General features: G+C 40.2%; 1 protein-coding gene across 1 annotated transcript; it reads right to left on the bottom strand.

The window, feature by feature from the left end:
* Nucleotides 1-932: 932 nt before the first annotated feature.
* On the bottom strand, nt 933-3,758 carry LOC128271954 (serine/threonine-protein kinase PLK4). The gene is made up of 5 exons (XM_053009646.1): nt 3,629-3,758; nt 3,477-3,572; nt 2,259-3,401; nt 1,678-2,176; nt 933-1,601 (listed from the first exon to the last, which is right to left on the bottom strand). The coding sequence occupies exons 1-5, from the start codon at nt 3,656-3,658 to the stop codon at nt 1,234-1,236; spliced, it is 2,136 nt and encodes a 711-aa protein (XP_052865606.1). The 5' UTR covers nt 3,659-3,758; the 3' UTR covers nt 933-1,233.
* Nucleotides 3,759-17,832: the final 14,074 nt, after the last annotated feature.

Raw genomic sequence — 17,832 nt, forward strand, 5'->3', positions numbered from 1 at the left:
CATAGTGATGAGTTGACGCACAAAACCCACTATCTTTTTGAAAAAGGTCTAGATGTTGCCGAGAAAGTGGCATTCGAATGTCTTTTTGTTCCAAGGTTAGCGATTACGGCACCCATTGTGCACATATCTTTCTGAAACCCGATACTTCAGTCAAAATATTGCTTACGCTGCCCAGTGAGATACCTAGGGTTTCTACTAAATCTCTTGAGTCACTCAACGATTTTCCATTACGATATCCTGTATTTTTTCTACGATTTCTAGTGTTGTTGCTATTTATGAACGTCCTTGACGTGGAAGCTCTTGAAGGCTTGTACGACCACACTTAAATTCAGAAAGCCGCCTTTTCATGTACTAATTGAAGGCGAAGAGTCCTTATACACTTTCAACATTTGTTTATAAACCTTGAAAAAATAAAAATTCGATCACTGTACGATATTAATTTTTTCCGTTGTTTAAAAACACTGACACGTCGATACTAAATGATTTGTAAAAAAAGTGAAGTAACCGATTGAAATGAAACTTCACAAAGTTCATATGAAAGTGTACCAATATAACAAAAAAAAAACCAGTATATAGAAGGTTCTAACTACGGCGTCAGACGCTCGTTGTGGCGAGACTCCAGGGTCGGCCAAAGTTGTGGTTTTTCGTACCCCTCGGAATATAATTGTTCACATCGGGGAGATTTTTTTTCGTGGTGATCGTGGTAATTTTTGTTCAGGAGACAATTTGCTTATCTCTAGTTCGAAAAACTTTCCTGGAGGGAACTGTAAGAATGAAACTGATGACGATTTTTTAAACGTACAGCTTCACAGAAACTAGAATTTCTGCACGATTCGAACTCAAAATTTGATTTGACTCAAAATGGACATATCAAAAAGGGATTGTTTAAAATTTAAGCACAACACGTTTATTTCATCTGATTGTTAGCTATTTTGTAGACTATTGCTAAAGTACAGATGATCGATGCTGCAGGTTAGCAAATTACATTGATTTGTTCATTATAATGGTACATAGAGATTTTTTTTCCAAACCAATAGAACGATATAGTTAACAATACATCCATGCTGTAACAGATAGTTTTCGATGGTAAAGAATCCAAGTCTTGATGATATTGCAAATGTTATGCCCGCATCAATACTCCCTTTCGAAAAGATCGTCACTTAGCTTGCGTTATCCCACAACAACTCGCCTTCTGTTTAGCTTTTCCAATGGCTAGCATCTAAAGAAAATTTATTACTTTTGACATGCGCTATGCATACTTCTAGGAGTGAAGGATTGAACGGAAAATGCAAAAGAACCGAGAGCTGTGTTACTGAGTGGGGTTCGAGGTGTAGATTGTAAACTAAATTTTCCGTTTGCTGTTGTGCGATCATTCGCTTCGCTACTAGCTACCGGACGTCTTCCGATAATAACTGGAAATGTTTTACCATTTGTGGATACCATTGACAACGTTCGTTCTATGTTAAGGCAGTGTTCCAAGGTTTCACGAAAATGCTCTTGCTTTGATACGCTTTCTGCAGGAAAGTTCGTAATTCCTCGATAGACGGTTCCTTTTGTGTCGAGCATTTTCATAACATCGTCTGTCAAAACGATTTTGCATCCTGAATATGAAATATTAAATTAAAGCTTTGGTGTTTTTCCATTTGGTCTGCATAAAAGGTTTGTTAGAATACTTACCATCATAAAAAACGACTTCGTAATCTTGTAAAGTTTCCATCAACTGACACTTAGCCCTGGCACTGTACAGTGTGATTTTAGGTGTCTTCGCCTTTACCATATTTACGAATCGTGCCGCATAGATATATTTCTTCCAATACTTTTCTGGAATGTTTTCGTAGCTATGGATCGAATCTGCCCCATGAGTTGGTAGATCTGGAGGCTTATCTTTGGCAGGAACGCCACGGCTACCGCCTGGTTGGTAAGAAACAAATCGCAAGCCATCGGCCGATATACGGCAAACTTCCACCACATATTCCTCACGCATGCGCCCCTTGGGTTTGAGAAACTCGAGCACTACTTCGCCACTGTCAGCAGCAATGCTGAGAATTACGTGCTTTGTCCTGTGTCGGTCCGGAACAAGTCGTGCCGTATTAAAAGGTGGTGGCAACTGAATGCATTCTTTCCGTGTCTCAGGCACCTTGCAGTCGTTTATTGGCGTTAAGATGTTCTTCTCATGCTGTAAATATTTATAAAATATGTTAACTATTTATACATTCAAGACACATGAAGAATACCAATCACGGTTAGATGTTACATACGTATTTGGGAGTGGGCCTAGAAAATTCTGGAGAATGCTCTCTGCTTTGGTGAACAAACTGGTTATGATGTTTCATTTCCGAAAAAAATTCCTTCGATATCTTGCCTAAACTCCGTTCTGTTTGAAATGCTTGAGTACTTTGAAACGCAGGAAGCTGTAATCTAAAATTGTCACTCTGGCTGTAACCCATTATGTCCGATTTGTTTATGTTGTACTTTTCCTTTAGTTCTAAACTGTTAAATTTTTGCAACAGAGACAGTTGTGGTTCCCCTCGCTGCAAGTTCGTTCTAAAAACACCATCTTCCAACCTGTCTTCTTTATGTTGAGAGCATGCATCGTTTTCCTTCCTTGATTCGGTATGGAATAACTGTAGATCGGATTTGAAGTCGCTGCTTGAAATCGTACCCACACCGCTGTCAACTTTCGATGTAACTATACGATTGTTTGATGATACGCCATTCATGTGCGGCACGCACCTTCTCATAAATGGATGAGTAAGAACATTTTGAAGTTGCATTCTTTCATCGGGGTTTTTCTTGAGCAGTTTTTCTATGAGGTCAGAAGCGTCCGGCGAAATATGATGTGGAAGGATGAAGTCAGACATCACTACTCGCGTCAGCGTGGACTTTATACCATTGGTATCGAACGGTGGTCTTCCTATTAAAAGTGTGTAAAGCATGCATCCTAATCCCCACACATCAGCTGGTAAACCATGCGATGAACGAGACGCTACTTCTGGCGAAATGTAGTTAGGAGTACCGCACAGCGTAAGATGTTTTTCATCTGGCATATTCAACTCGGTAGCGAGTCCAAAGTCGGCAATTTTCACATTCATGTTTTCCGATAACAACAAATTTGACAAAGATATATCACGATGTAAAATTCGTCGCGAATGTAAATAAATTAACCCTTCTACTACTTGGCATAACACAAATGCGGCTTCAGATTCGTTAAAAGAACGTAAACGTAAACAATGTTGCAGTTCGCCATTCTTTGCCAGCTCCAAAACCATGTACACATAACTGAGGTCCTCGAAAAATGTGTAGAGCTCCAGTATAGATGAATGTTTTAGTTTTGAATGAATGGAAATCTCTTGTTGCACTCGTTTAGACATGCCTGATGCGTGCATCGCTTGTTTGCTTATCTGCGTAATAACCAAGTAAATTAGACCATTATTAATCAGGTGTATAATATTCAAACTGCATAACGATAGTCTTACCATTTTGATCGCAACGAAAATCCCCGTGCGAAGACATTTTCCGCGATAAACATGAGCAAATCCACCCTTACCAAGTAATTCATACACTTCGTAATCCTGTTGAAAACCAAACAAATTAAAACTACTCTAAGTTAATCAAAAGATGTTCGTACCTCAATACAGCCACCGAAATATGTTTTCATTTTTGTCTTTGCAGGTTATTTTATAGGGCCAAAACTTAACAAACATATATTTGGGTACGTTTTAGAAGTGTATTTACGGAACGCATCAACAACAAAGCTGTAGCAAAACAGAGCCGTTACACTTTTGACGTTTGTTTGCCTTCAAAAACTAAACGTCAGCTGCTAAGCAATAGTGAGACAGGATATGTCGACTGCATTTATGTTGCACACTATTCAACTTATTAGTTCCGTTAGACCTTATGTGGCTGTTTAGAACGACCGATAATTCCCTAAGAATAAATGCACGATTTGCCAACCTAGCCTATAGTTTGCAGTGGTGTTTTTTAGTTGCGCCCGCAAAGAAGTTTAGTACAGGATTCTCTATAAAGCTAATGCCACACGAAGCGTAAAAGCGTACGTAAAATTAATTTATAATGTCAAATCGTTTATGCTTCTTGTGGCAGGCTTACAATACAAAAAACTTGTCGCCGAAATGTCAAACGTGTTTACATTCGTGTTTTTGGCCCGAGAAAATAGAAATCGAAAAAATCCTCTGTCGAGAAATCGAAAATAGAAATCCTCTGTTTGTAAACAAGCCGTTCCCGGCGCACGTCACCACGTCTCATTTAATCCTCATTTCTCAATTATCAAGCAGTTTAGAGGATCGGACATCCTGGTGACGTATCTAACAGCTGTCAAAAATTTACTGATTACTCAAAATGGCCGAATTTTTCACCATAAGTCACGGACATGTGTAGCAACCTAGCGCTACAAAATCAAAAAAATCTAAACTACAACATACGCAGAAATTCGAATGTCTTCGAACTAATTGAACAACCAACCATATATATATATATATAATATATATATATATATATATATATATATATATATATATATATATCTATATATATAAAAGAGTACCGCGTTATTGTTATTCCTTTCAGAACTCAAGAACGGCTGAACCGATTTGGCTGAAAATTGGTGTGGAGGTAGCTTAGATCCAAGGGGGTAACATAGGATACTTTTTATAATCCGATCGCGTCACAATGAAGCCACAATACGCACAATGTGTTTTTTTTCATATGCAACGGGACAGACAGAGCACGCAACAGCAAACAATTGTTGGCTTCTCTTTCTCGCTGATGCAAGGTCCCCCCGCCCCCTTTCCCCAACCAAATAAGGTCGCCGCGATCTCTTCCACTGAGGCGGCATCGACAAACGATAGACAGAGAGCGAAACAGCAAGCAATTGTCTCTCTCTTGCGTATGCTTACACTCTCTCTCACGAACGCCGAATAGTTTGGCAAATTGTCAGCGAGTAAGAGAGCTTCCAGTTATTCTCGCGATTGTGAGCAATTGTTTAGCGACAAAGGCCAGAAAGAGAACGCAATAGCAAACAATTGTTTACTTCTCTTTCAAGCTTTCGCCCCGCTCTCGCGAGCAGTTCGACTATTCACATCTCATTTCATCATTCGCGTCGTAAAAAAATTATCGTGCGTGGGAATAATATTGAATACTTCATTTTAAACACTTGCTTTTTCGGGAAATAATTTTAATCGTAGGGAAGCATTCCCCAGTAAGTATTTACTTAAAAATAGTGAAATTGTACCGTACCGTGTTTTGTTTGGGAAAAAATGTGAAGATTCGTGTCAATTCCAGCAATCCTGATCTTCAGGTGAATAAGGAGATACCAGCTAACAATTAGGAATGCCAGCGCCAAATCGTGAACTGAATGACGTATATAATCGAGGTGTTTGGCGCATGTTGCGAGATGTTTTGGAGGGGCAATGATTTTACTGTCCTGAAATTTACACCAAACACTGCCAGTAATTCCAAGATCAGCTGACGAAATGAAGTGCTTCTCTTCTTATTGGACAACGACCGCTGAACGGTTTTAGCCTGCACCAACCAGCGACAATGTTAATCTCTGATACTCTTTCTAAACGTTCGTTTTTACGGGCCGGGTTGTTAGTCCCGCGCCAACCCCCCTGGAACGCCGGAATCGGGAATCGAACCCATGGCCAGCTGCGATACAGGGACGAGCGTTACCGACTGCTCCTATCACCGGGGGCCCATTGCCTCTGGGGCGAAACAGAGTTCGCCGGGCCTGCTAGTATATATATATATATATATATATATGATATATAATATATTATATATAGATTAGTTGTTCTTGCATCGTTATCGCAGCCGCACCGTTTCAAACGGGCTGGCTTACGGGCTTTACGTCGTCCGCCATTCTCATGAGAAAACCAGACCAACGGTGTTTGGCGAGCGGTGTATGCTCATCGTAGAGTACTCTTACTATTTTAGCGGGTCCTCCATTGTCCCTCCTCACATACGGGGCCAAATATCAATTTGAGCATCTTCCTATCGGACGCGGCTAAGAGAGTCTCGTCAGTTTTAGATAGTGTCCATGTCTCAGATGCGTATGTGAGTACTGGGATTATGAAGGTTCTGTATAACCCCAACTTCGACTGTTGCGACACGAGATGTGAGCGAAATAGTTTCCTCAGACTGTAGAATGACCTGTTGGCTGCTAACACCCTGGCGCGAATTTCCTCAGTTATGTCGTTGTTGGTGCTAACCTTTGACCCTAGATAGGTGAAGCTCGGGACGACCTCGAACTTTCGGTCAGCTATTAGTACGTCACCCCAACGTATGCTCGCCGATGTTGTGGGTGGGGCTGCTGACGGTGGCGCCGTCATAAACTTGGTCTTACTTTCATTTATCTGCAGGCCGAGATTCTCCGCCGCATGCTCAATCCCTGTGTAGGCTTGAACTACATCGTAGAGCCGTCGACCTATGATGTCTATGTCATCAGCATAGGCCAGGATCTGGCTGGACTTGAAGTAGATTGTCCCTGAGGTTTCCACTCCCGAGTCCCGGATGGCTCGCTCCAGCACGATGTTGAAAAGAATGCAAGCTAAGCCGTCCCCTTGGCGCAATCCCTTGGTGGTAGCAAAGGGATTGGAGAGCTTTCCATCCACCTTCACCTGGCTTGTGACGTTGGTCATGGTCATTCTAACAAGTCTGGTAAGTTTGGCCGGTATTCCGAAACTAGTCATGGTCTCATACAATTTTACTCTGGCTATGCTATCGTATGCGCCCTTGAAATCGATGAAGAGGTGATATGTGTTCTGTCTGTACTCAATCATCTTTTCCAAGATCTGCCGCATGGTGAAGATCTGATCAGTGGTACACTTTCCTCTTCTGAATCCTCCCTGGTAGTTACCAATTATCTCATCAGCGTACGGGACTAGTCGTTCCTGCAGAACGAGGGAGAAAATCTTATAGGCGGTATTGAGCACCGTTATATATAGGGGTAGGGGTTGCTGCATACTAGCATGGCTAATGTTTTGTGCATGGGCTAGATGATGCCAAGATTCCAGTCACAAGGCATCGATTCGCTTTCCCATATCCCAGCTATGATTTGATGAAACTCGTGTTGTACTCTCTCCCCTCCATGTTTTATGAGCTCGGCTACAATCCCGTCGGTGCCTGGTGCTTTGTTGGGCCCTTCGGGTCTCCTCTATGCTTGGTGGCAGGAGCAAATTTGCCAGTGGAGCTTCTGGTTGCTCAGTAAGTTGGTCGTTGAGTAATTCATCAAAATGCTGGGCCCATCGCGAGAGGACCTCTGGATGGTTACTGATCAGATTTCCAACCTTGTCGCGGCAGCAGGTAGCCTTAGGTATAAAGTTGTTTCGGTGACATGCTACCGCTTTGTAAAACTGTCTTGTGGGTCTGTAGCGCACTCTGTTTTCTTCAAGTTCACGTATTTTTTTATCTTCCCACAATCGTTTCTTTTTCTTATGAATTTGCTTCTCTGTTCTCCTGAGCTTCTTGTATTCCCTTACGCTGTCCCGCGTCCTGCGCCTGTCTATCATTGTTCTGTAAGCAAAGTTTTTGCGTTCCGTCACAAGTCTACACTCGTCGTCGAACCAGCCAGATCTGGTCTTACCACGACGCGTGCCCAAGACTTCTTGGGCACAGCTCTCTATGCATGTTCTTAGAGCGTTCCATCTCTCGCTCGTAGTTACTTCTTCGTTTAGTGGTTGCAGCGTCTACCTGATGGCCTGTTTGTACAACTCTTGCATCCGCTCTTGTTTCAGGGAGTCCGTATTGTATCGATTCTGTATGTTATTCCCGCCCGTTGTACTTCGGCGAGTTATTCTACATCGGATCACTGCGCCAACCAGGTAGTGATCTGAGTCGATGTTGGCTCCTTGATAGATTCTGACGTTTAACAGACTCGATTGATGGCGCTTATCAATCAATACGTGATCTATTTGATTGGAATTCAAGAGTGTTACGGACGAAAACGATTCAACTTGACGCAGTATTTTTCACAGTACATCAAAAAATCCGGTACACATCTCATTTTAAAGATGTGCTCGCACGCCAAGTTTGCGAAATTATTGAATGTGGCCAAATCAACGGTCACCAATGTATTAAAAGTGTTCGGAGAACGTTTGACGACAATCAGAAAGACTGGATCAGATGGAAGTCGGAACCAGGAGACCGCAAAAACGACGAAACGGGTGATCAGTTGTTTCAAGCGGAATCCCAACTTCTCCGCCTGAGATGTCGCAAGCAAGCTGGAAGTATCGTCTTCAACCGTGCAACGAACTAAAAAACTAGCTTATCTGACTACCTGCAAGAAAGTAGTTACTCCAAATCGTGCCGACAAGCAAAACATGTCGGCCAGAAAACGATCGCGGAATCTCTGCATAGAGATGTAGACGAAATTTTCTGGGCAGTGAAGGGTGATGAAATCTACGTCAAGGCAAACTTTAAACAGCTTCCTGAACAGGAGTACTATACTGCAACTGAAAGAGGAAAGGTAGGAGAGATTTGCAAGAACATAAAGCTGTCGAAATTCGCAAAGAAATGTCTCCTATGCAGGCTATCTGTTCCAATGGTTTAAAAAGTGGCATTTACATCGCGATCGGAACCATCAACCAGGAAATTTACGTCCGAGAGTGCCCAAATAAACGTCTTTTACCTTTCCTAAAAAAGTACAAAGGTTTTTTTCTGTTTTGGTGGGCTTAGCATCTTGTAATTATGGAAAAAGGCCATGGAATGGTATGCCGCAAACAACGTCCAGCTGGTGCCCAAAGACACGAACCCTCCCAACACGCCAGAGCTCCGTCCAATCGATAAATATTGGGCCATCGTCAAACGGATCCTCAAAAAGACTCGTAAAACAGCTATCAGTGAGATGGAATTAAAAAAAAAACTAACGTTCTGCAGCAAAGAAAGCGATCAAGAAAACGGTACAAGAGTTGATGAAAGGAGTAAAACGAATAGTACGACAATTCGAAAACGGAGGATTTAATGATATTTCTTTTACCTATTCTGCATAAAATAAGCTTTAAAAAGAAATATTACTTGATTTTTGAATAACTGACTGATATACAATTTTTTTTGTTTGAATCGTTTTCGTCCGTAACACCCTTTATGTAGTTCCATCCGCGGGCACGTGGCTTTGTGGATTTCCTTTCGCGCAAATTTGGTACTTTCAATCCACAGGTTCCTTGCAAATTCAAAATTGATCAGCATGAAACCATTATCATTACTTTTACTGTGTAGACTGTGAAGGTCGGTGTATTGGCGGTGCACCGGTTCCCTTCCGACTTTGGCGTTGAAGTCCCCCAGAATGATTTTAACGTCATATGTCTGTCAAATATCGAAAAATATTAAGCCGTGTTTTTAGTCTGCTAGGATGGGTCAGTCAAGAATTTGTTGTTTGCTTGTTAATGGAGTAGTGTTTCTCTCGTAATTAGGTTTAGATATTAATTTATACAGTAAGTTTTTCTCCCGAGGCTGGGTTACTTCAAAGCGTCTTGGCCAAATACCGCAACCAGCACATTGTGCAGAATTTAGTTACAGCCGAGCTTAGCTCGTAGTTCCCGTTTTCTCCTGTTTCCTGTTTTCTCCATCCACCGACACACTGCAAACTGCCACAAATCGACCGTAACATCCTTCGCCGAAACGCCATGGCTCCTGTACTTATCCGTAGAAAGCAAAAGGATTCATCAATGATCTGTACACAATTAGCACAGTAGACATGTAGCTCATATATTTGGTCGCGTGTTTGCTGTCATTTAAAAAAATAGCTTTCCACAGACCGAAGTTTTTAGTGGATGATTTGGGAGTACGAATTTTACTAATCCAGCACAAACACAGTATTCGCCTGACTTGGCAACATGTGACTTCCGGTTTTTAGCAATTCTCAAAAGGCCGCTCCGTGGACACCATTTGAATCTAAATCGCGAATCGACAAAATCGCGCATGCAAATTAGATAAATTCAGCGCTGCTATATAGCTTTTAACGTAATTAAATCCAATTGTTGTTGAAAGACAATAACTAGCTTTGTTTTGTTGTATGATTCGCCATATGCTGTTTGTTTGCTTCGCCGATTGTATATGTTGATCTATACAGAACGAATGTAGAATACAAAATTGACATAAATAACATTGCTGAGTCCGGACCCCTCCATCGATGTTTTCTGATTCATACCATTGAGATTAAATTTTCATTTACATTGTTCGCCACAAAGAAAAGCAGCAACTTTACAACGTTGCCGCTTTGTCATAATTCATTATTGCGAACCTACAGTGCCATTGATTCTTATACATTTTGCACGAAGGGGAGATGCGGGATAGTCCTGTAATCTAAAAAAATACTTCCATTGTATGAATTGGGAAGAACACACCTGCCACCGTTAAACCGTCTCTCTGAAACGTCTCCACTGCAAAAACTTATATTATTTATAAATCAAAGACCGTTATCTGAATGCGTGACATCGCTGTGCGTGACAATTTGAATGTAAAACTATGTTTTAATTATATAAATACGACTTAGTTCGTGTTTGGAGATTTAGGAAAGCTTGTTTATTGTAATGGATATACTTCGAAAAGCAGTTTAGCGAGTGTGTGACATAACATTTCTGATGCCACGGAATCCAAGAATAAATTACATCTCATCGACCTGTGAAGATGCTGTTTACTACGGGTTTGAATGAGAAAGCATTTCATGCTATCTAAGGCTTGCATAGATACTATCATTCTAATTCCATTCGCAGCGCAATTCGCAAAAGTCAATCGCAAAAGTGAACGTAGTCCGACTGAACCAAAACTGCTGCTGAAAACTGCGGTGAAACTGCAGCAGTTGCTCCAGTCTATTACCGAAAGTAGGTGGAACGTGACGATCGTGTCCGAACGGTTCTGTATTACTGCTAAGGTATAACGTAACTGGATTAAATACAGCACAAACACGGCTATGATAGCTGCCATTGGAAGTTATCTAAAATACCCTAACTGACCCTGATTGGATGGTGAAAAGATTAGAGGAAAAGCCGACGGCTTCTCAACGGCGAATTTAACTAAAGCAGCCGGCCAACAAAACTTAGAGGCCGGTGCCGGTCCGGGAATCATTGCCCAGCCTGGACGCGGTCCTTTGTAACGTAACTTGTGGCACACCACAAACGCTTTCTGCAGCCCATAACTAATCACGAACAATAACTACTTCGCTATTACAGGGTGAGATGAAAAAGCTGCAACCAACTTCAGACTGTCCAACTTCAGACAACCTGCTGTCATTTCTAAACCTCTCGTCCGACAGCTGTCAGATTTATTCGAGTGACAGCTCATTATATTGTTTACAAGCGTGCAAAAGCATTTTGGTGGAAATTTTTCAGTAAAAAAGTTATTCGTGATGGAATTCAAGCGTAACTGGGGCGCCACACGGTCCGTAACAATAACATAACATAACAAAATTTGACACTTAATCGATCAGCTTGTGTCAATATAATAAAAATTTATAGTTAAAATTTAAAAAAAACTTCACAAATAAGAACTTACATTATCCTTACGTTTGTAAACAAACGATCGTTGTTACGTGTTATGTTTTACAGGGTCTGCTGAGCCACAAAGCTTTTGACACATGCTTATCGATTAAGTGTCAAATGTTATGTTATGTTACTGTTACGGACCGTGTGGCGCCCCAGTAACAGTGTGATTTCATTATATTTGTCTGGAAAACCACAAGTGGCTATCGTTAGAGCCCTCCAACATTTAAATGTTAATCAATCTTTTGTGAAATGAAATGAAAAAAATAAATAAAATAAAAAGCTTGCAAAATCTTTAAATATTTTCCGTTTGGAAAGTGTTTTTAAACTGTTTTTAAACGTTTGGAACTGAAGCGAGAATTAGGAAGGGCTGTAAAATACGCTTTCACAGCAGTTATGACATTTGATGACAAACGCTTTCCACGCATGATTTTTTTGGGCCAAGAAACAGATGGAAGTTATTAGGGGCCAAATCTAGAGAATATGATGGATACTCTACAATTCAAACTTTAATTCGTGGAATTTTGTCATTGTCAAAATGCTCCAGTGACACGGTACATTGTCCTGCAAGAAAAAATATATTTTTCTTTTGCAAACCGGGTCTTTTTCACGAGTTTTATCCTTCAGCTGGTCTAAAATATTACAATAATAACCGTAATTTGTTGTTTTACCATTTGCAAGTAATCCACAAACACAATTTATCCCAAAACTGATGCTAACACCTTTTTGGGCACTTTCTGGGCACGAAACTCGTTTCGGAGCCGAAGAACTAGCTTTACACCACTTTTTAGCCTTTTGTTTTGATTCAGGATCATGGATGATTCAGGATAGACCGCAGTCTCATTCAAAGTGATGAGTCGACGCACAAAACCCACTATCTTTTTGAAAAAGCTATAAATGTTGCCGAAAAAGTGGCATTCGAATGCCTTTTTGTGCCATGGTTAGCGATTACGGCACCCATTGCGCACATAGCTTTCTGAAACCCGATACTTCAGTCAAAATATTGCTTAGACTGCCCAATGAGATACCTAGGGTTTCTACTAAATCTCTTTAGTCGCTCGACGATTTTCCAATACGATATCCTGTATTTTTTCTACGATTTCAGATGTTGTTGCTGTTTATGAACGTCCTTGACGTGAATCGTCTTCAAGTCGTCTTGTGCGACCACGTTTAAACTCAGAAACCCCCTTTAAGATTACTAATTGAAGGCAAAGAGTGCTTATACATTTTCCTTATTCATAAATTTCCTTTGCTTTTAAACCTTCCAAAAATGAAAAGTCAATCGCTGAACGATACTTGATTTTGCCGTTGTAAAAATTATTGTGACTCGTCGATACTAAGTGGTTTGTAAAAAAAAAATTAGGCAATCGATTGAAATGAAACTTCACATACGAAGAATGAATGATACATAGATTCATTGAAGAATGATTCTGACAATGATGCAGAATGCTTACAAAAATGTTCTCAATTCTCTGTTATTGAAGCTCAAAACTTATTGAACTGCCTGCTATTAATTTCAAAGGTGTCTTTTGTTTTTGCTCAAAACGGGCTAGCGAAAAATTGGGTCCAACATCAATTAGTGTTATTGAAGCTCTCAGTTTTGCGCAATTGATGGTTTCAAAGCAATAAATGAAGCGGAATGATAATTGATGTTTATTTCAAACGATAAACAAACGATAACAAGAAACGAAAAAATCGATGCACACTTGTTCAAACATTACCTGAGTTACTAACTAAACAAAAAAAAACCTTCAATTTACAATAATAGTCAATACAATAATAGAGAAGTAATTATCACTGGACCTAAGCAACCTAATTGTGTAAGTATATGTTAAAACGACACTGGAGATTCAAGGGATGTGAAGAAGCCTGTTCTGATTGACATTTCAAGTTGATTATTATCGTTCTACATCTGATTTCGATAATTCTATGTCAAATGTTTCTTGAACTTCCCATGTGGATAGTAATTACATTTTCGTTTTATTTTAATGTATTAATAAATTACTTGTTACTAAATTACCCCGCTGATAGAGCTGTCGGTAACGCTCTTCGCTGTCAGCGCAGCTGGTCTGGGTTCGAATCCCGGGATCGGTTGTCACTCAACCGGCCATGGTTTCAATTCCCGATACCGGCGTGACAGGGGGTTGGCGCGGGGCTAACAATCCCGTCCGTAAAAATGAAATGTTACAGAAGAGCATCAGAGAGATTAACATTTGTCTCTGGTGCAGGCCAAGACCGCCCAGCGGTTGTAGCACCAAAAGAAGAAAAAGAAAGAGAAATTACTTGTGAATGAATTACAATGTTAAATAAGTCAGGATTTTTTAAACTTCAATCTCTTGAGTGGTCTCATATATAATATAAGCTAAGATGCAAAACAACAAAAACAAGAACAACCAGTTGCTGACCTTATAATACAGCTTAATTACCTAAACATAGATAAACGCGAATCAAATTTACATCAATCAAACGTACTTTTAATTTCAATCCACATCATCTAGACTGGGCGATACAAGACCAAGGAGTAGGATATTGAACACAAACAGGGGAAAAACAACAATAATGGTCGGTATTGTTCCGTCTTCATTACCATCAACAATCCATCTGCGGAAGAAATAACAATCCAAATAAATATAGAAATCCCTACTCATTTCACTAATATTAAGTGCAGAGACCAAAATCATTAAACCTAGAGCATGAGTGCGCTATAGCAATCATACTATTCGTCCTTTAGTGAAATGATTAAAATTACTCCACATGAGAACAAAAGAAAAAAAAAGAACGGGATAAACAAAACCTGCACTAGAGGGAATGTCAGTTCTATGAACGACAACGTTGAATACACAAAAAAAATAACGCAACACATTTCCTCACCGAGACTAGACAGACCATGGTTTCATTTTCATTTCAGCTTCAGAAAGTTCATTTTGATTATGAACATTGTTTTGCGACTCTGTGTGTTGGTAGGAGCGAGAGTTTTAATGCAAGAAGGAGAATGAATGATGATGACGGTGATAAGAGAAGAGTAATTGTACAAAAATGCATAACAAGATAAATGAAGGAGGTGCATGAAAACGAGTGAGAATGATTATTTCAACATGAATGTACCCATGCGCAATCGAGAAATAGCTACCATATTTATAGAAAGATACAAAGTCCATATTTTTGCGTTATTGATGCTTGCAGCAAAAAGTAAATTAAATATATAGAACTCATCATTCAACTCAGCACAGGAAAGGGAGTATGAATCAAGCAAATAAAATGAATTACTTTTTTTTACATTTTCGAGTCTGGAGCGAATCGGAACCATGAGAAGTCTTATGCAAATATTGTTTTAGTTGATTGCGAATAAATATGATAAGATTTGCGTGGAATACTTTGCTAAATTTTTGAGAAAATAAAATATTGTATGAGTTCTCATTCAAAGTGTATCATCGCTTGCATAAATTAACAAGAGATAGCAAGCGAATCGTATTCGCTCGGCATGATTGTAATTTGTAATGAAATCGTATTCGAAGTAGCGTCATATTTGTAATTACTTTGTAAATTATCTAAATCAAGCGCTAAAATTTTTATATATATTAGGTTGCGTAACGTATTCTATTATTTTTGCGTGAATTTCAAAACTGTATTCCAGGTGTTTCTTCTGGTGGATTTACGTGAACTGTTGCATACACTCTGCCAACTTTCTATAGCCGCACCCACATTTTCAACGTATCTTCCAAACCATCTTTACGATTCAACTTCTGGTTTTGGGACTTTTTTAAGTAGGCAAAATTATGAATAAAATCATTCGGTTGGATTGAAGTTTGATGATTTCTAGCTTTTTTTCGACCAAATACGATATAGGCACTGTCAACTTTCTATAGCCGCACCTAATAAAATGATCAATATGTGTGGATTTTTTCAAGTCTCTGTATTTATTGTGAGGTTTAATAGTCAGTTGGCTTTCCTGATCGCTGAATGATTGGGGAAATTCTGTTTGTCATTTGTCAACCAGGTTTTTCAATATTTTTGGGTCGCTGTTCCCGCTGTAAAGATGGCTGTACCACCCGATTGGGACTTCCCAGTTTTGCTGTTCATTCATCATTACCTTGTGTTGACATCAGGTAAATGATTTCAGGTCGAAAAAAAAATTATTTCGGTGTGCAACCCATCATTGAAAGGGTTAAACTATGTCAACTTTTGTGCCTGAAAATGACGTTTTGCGGGGATTATAATTTTTCTGCTCCTCTTGAAGAAAACTGCTTCGGAATCGCACCAAATGCTTGTCGGGACTTGTGTTTGGAAGATCGCAGTGCTTTAAGTTGTTTAAAAAAATTCAAAATGGCGATTTTGACTTTACAAAAAAAGCCTTGAAGGACTCCAAAAAACAGACTTTCTGATGGGACAGAAAGGTGTGGTGTTTCACAAGCTCCTAAAACCAGATGAAAACGTTAATTCCGATCGCTACTGAAATCAAATGATCAATTTGAACCATGCATCGAAAATCGATCGATCGAAAATCGACTAAAAAGCCGTTTTTCTAATAATAATGGAGGCGCCCCAAAAAGCAAAACTGTTTCAGGGTACTATCAAATCACTTGGATGGGAGCTGCTATCTCTCCCCGCGTTAATCACCATACTTGGCTCTTTCCGAATATGATTCTTTTTCATCGATGGGACACGTATTGGCTGAGCAGCCCTTCGTTTTTCTACGAGGAAGTCGAAATGGAATGACTAATTAGTTTACTTAAAAAGTCGAAGAATTCTTTCCTGTCGTGACCGAAAGTTTGATGTCGTCCAGAGTTTCACCTATCTAGGGTCAAAGGTTAGCACCAATAATGACATAACTGAGGAGATTCGCGCCAGGTTGCTAGCAGCCAACCCGTATGTGAGGAGAAACATTGGAGGAGCCGCTACAACAGGGAGCTGTATGCAATGTACGACGAACTCACTGTCGTGCAGCGTATGCGTCTCATCAGGCTTCGGTGGGCTGATCATGCCATGAGAATGGCGGACGACGACTCGGCCCGTAAAGTCCTCTTAGGCCGTCCAGAAGGACAGAGGGGGCGTCGGCTGGACGCGATATCGGCCGGTATTCATACGTAGTGGGCGAATGCTCTCGACCGCGAGCCGTGGTAATGTTCCCTGAAGCAGGCAAAGAACCCTCGTCGCTTGTAGTCGGATATGATGATGAGCTACTACTTTCTTCCATCATTCAGGTAATTAACGGATTTCGTGTTATCGACTCATCTCCGACTCGACTCATCGACTCATCGACGACTCATCTTTAGAAGCGATGCAATCAGAGACCCATTTCCACACGCGCCATTCCATTTTCCACCAAAAACCACACGCGGTTAAACACGAATAATCTGCTAAGAACGTAAAACTTTACATGATAACTGAACATGAACTTCCCAACTAGGGATTATTTACTTTTTACAATGATATGCTACTATATTTGAGATTCCTCGAAGATGAACAGGGTGCGTCACGTAAGATTCTTTTTCCCATTTGGTTATTAAAAAAACGGCTGAATATATATTTTTTTATGTTTGAACATTTATTTGAAAGATTGATTCATCAAATGTACAATTTTGGTTGCAGAAAATGGGCAAATATGAAAAACTTATTTCCAAAGTGGTAGGTCTCCAACTTAAACGGTACGATATTTGAAAGACATATTTCATTCAAGCTCATTTCCACCTCGGTGGCTCTATTATAACCAGAATTGGAACCACACATCGTGCAGGAGAAGCCAAAACACCCACAACGAGTGACTGTCCGGTGCGGGTTTTGGTCTGGCGGCATCATCAGCCGCCGTTTTAATGAATGAAGAAGGAGTCGCCGGAACCGTCGAAAGCGTACGCTACCGAGCAATGTTGGCTGATTGGTTCTTCGGTGAAATTGAAGCTGAGAACTTAGCCGACATTTGGTTTCAACATTATGGCCCTACCTGTCATACAGCGACAGCCACGATCGATTCTTTGACCCGCATCTTCGGGGACCACAGACAGTCGAAAATGTACTCCAAAATTGGTCGATCAAATGGGCTACTGCAAAGCTAGCTAGTGTTGGATATTTTACCGAAATTGTTTTTCATTAAAAAAATTGAAGAATCAATCATTCAAATAAATGTTCAAGCATCGAAAAATATTGGGCCGTTTTTATTTTATAACCAAATGGAGAAAAAAATCTTTCGTGGCGCACCCTGTATATGTTCCAGTGCATTTCTTCTAAGTTTCTCAGCGGACAATTGTCGCATCGAATGAGTTGTTCTCATACTTAGCAACAAAAGTTAAAAAAAAAAAACAGAAATCCATAATTTCTGAGAACGGTTTTTATTACTTCTTCTTCT

The sequence above is a fragment of the Anopheles cruzii genome, chromosome 3 (assembly GCF_943734635.1).
Source record: "Anopheles cruzii chromosome 3, idAnoCruzAS_RS32_06, whole genome shotgun sequence".
Classification (NCBI taxonomy): domain Eukaryota; kingdom Metazoa; phylum Arthropoda; class Insecta; order Diptera; family Culicidae; genus Anopheles; species Anopheles cruzii.

What these genes read in the sequence shown, in the direction of transcription:
- LOC128271954 (XM_053009646.1), bottom strand. Translation starts at nt 3,658, where the DNA reads ATGAAAACATATTTCGGTGGCTGTATTGAG. An exon ending in TTTTCGTTGCGATCAAAATG is followed by an intron (nt 3,402 to 3,476) that starts GTAAGACTATCG and finishes GTTATTACGCAG; the next exon opens with ATAAGCAAACAAGCGATGCA. An exon ending in CGAAGTCGTTTTTTATGATG is followed by an intron (nt 1,602 to 1,677) that starts GTAAGTATTCTA and finishes TTTCATATTCAG; the next exon opens with GATGCAAAATCGTTTTGACA.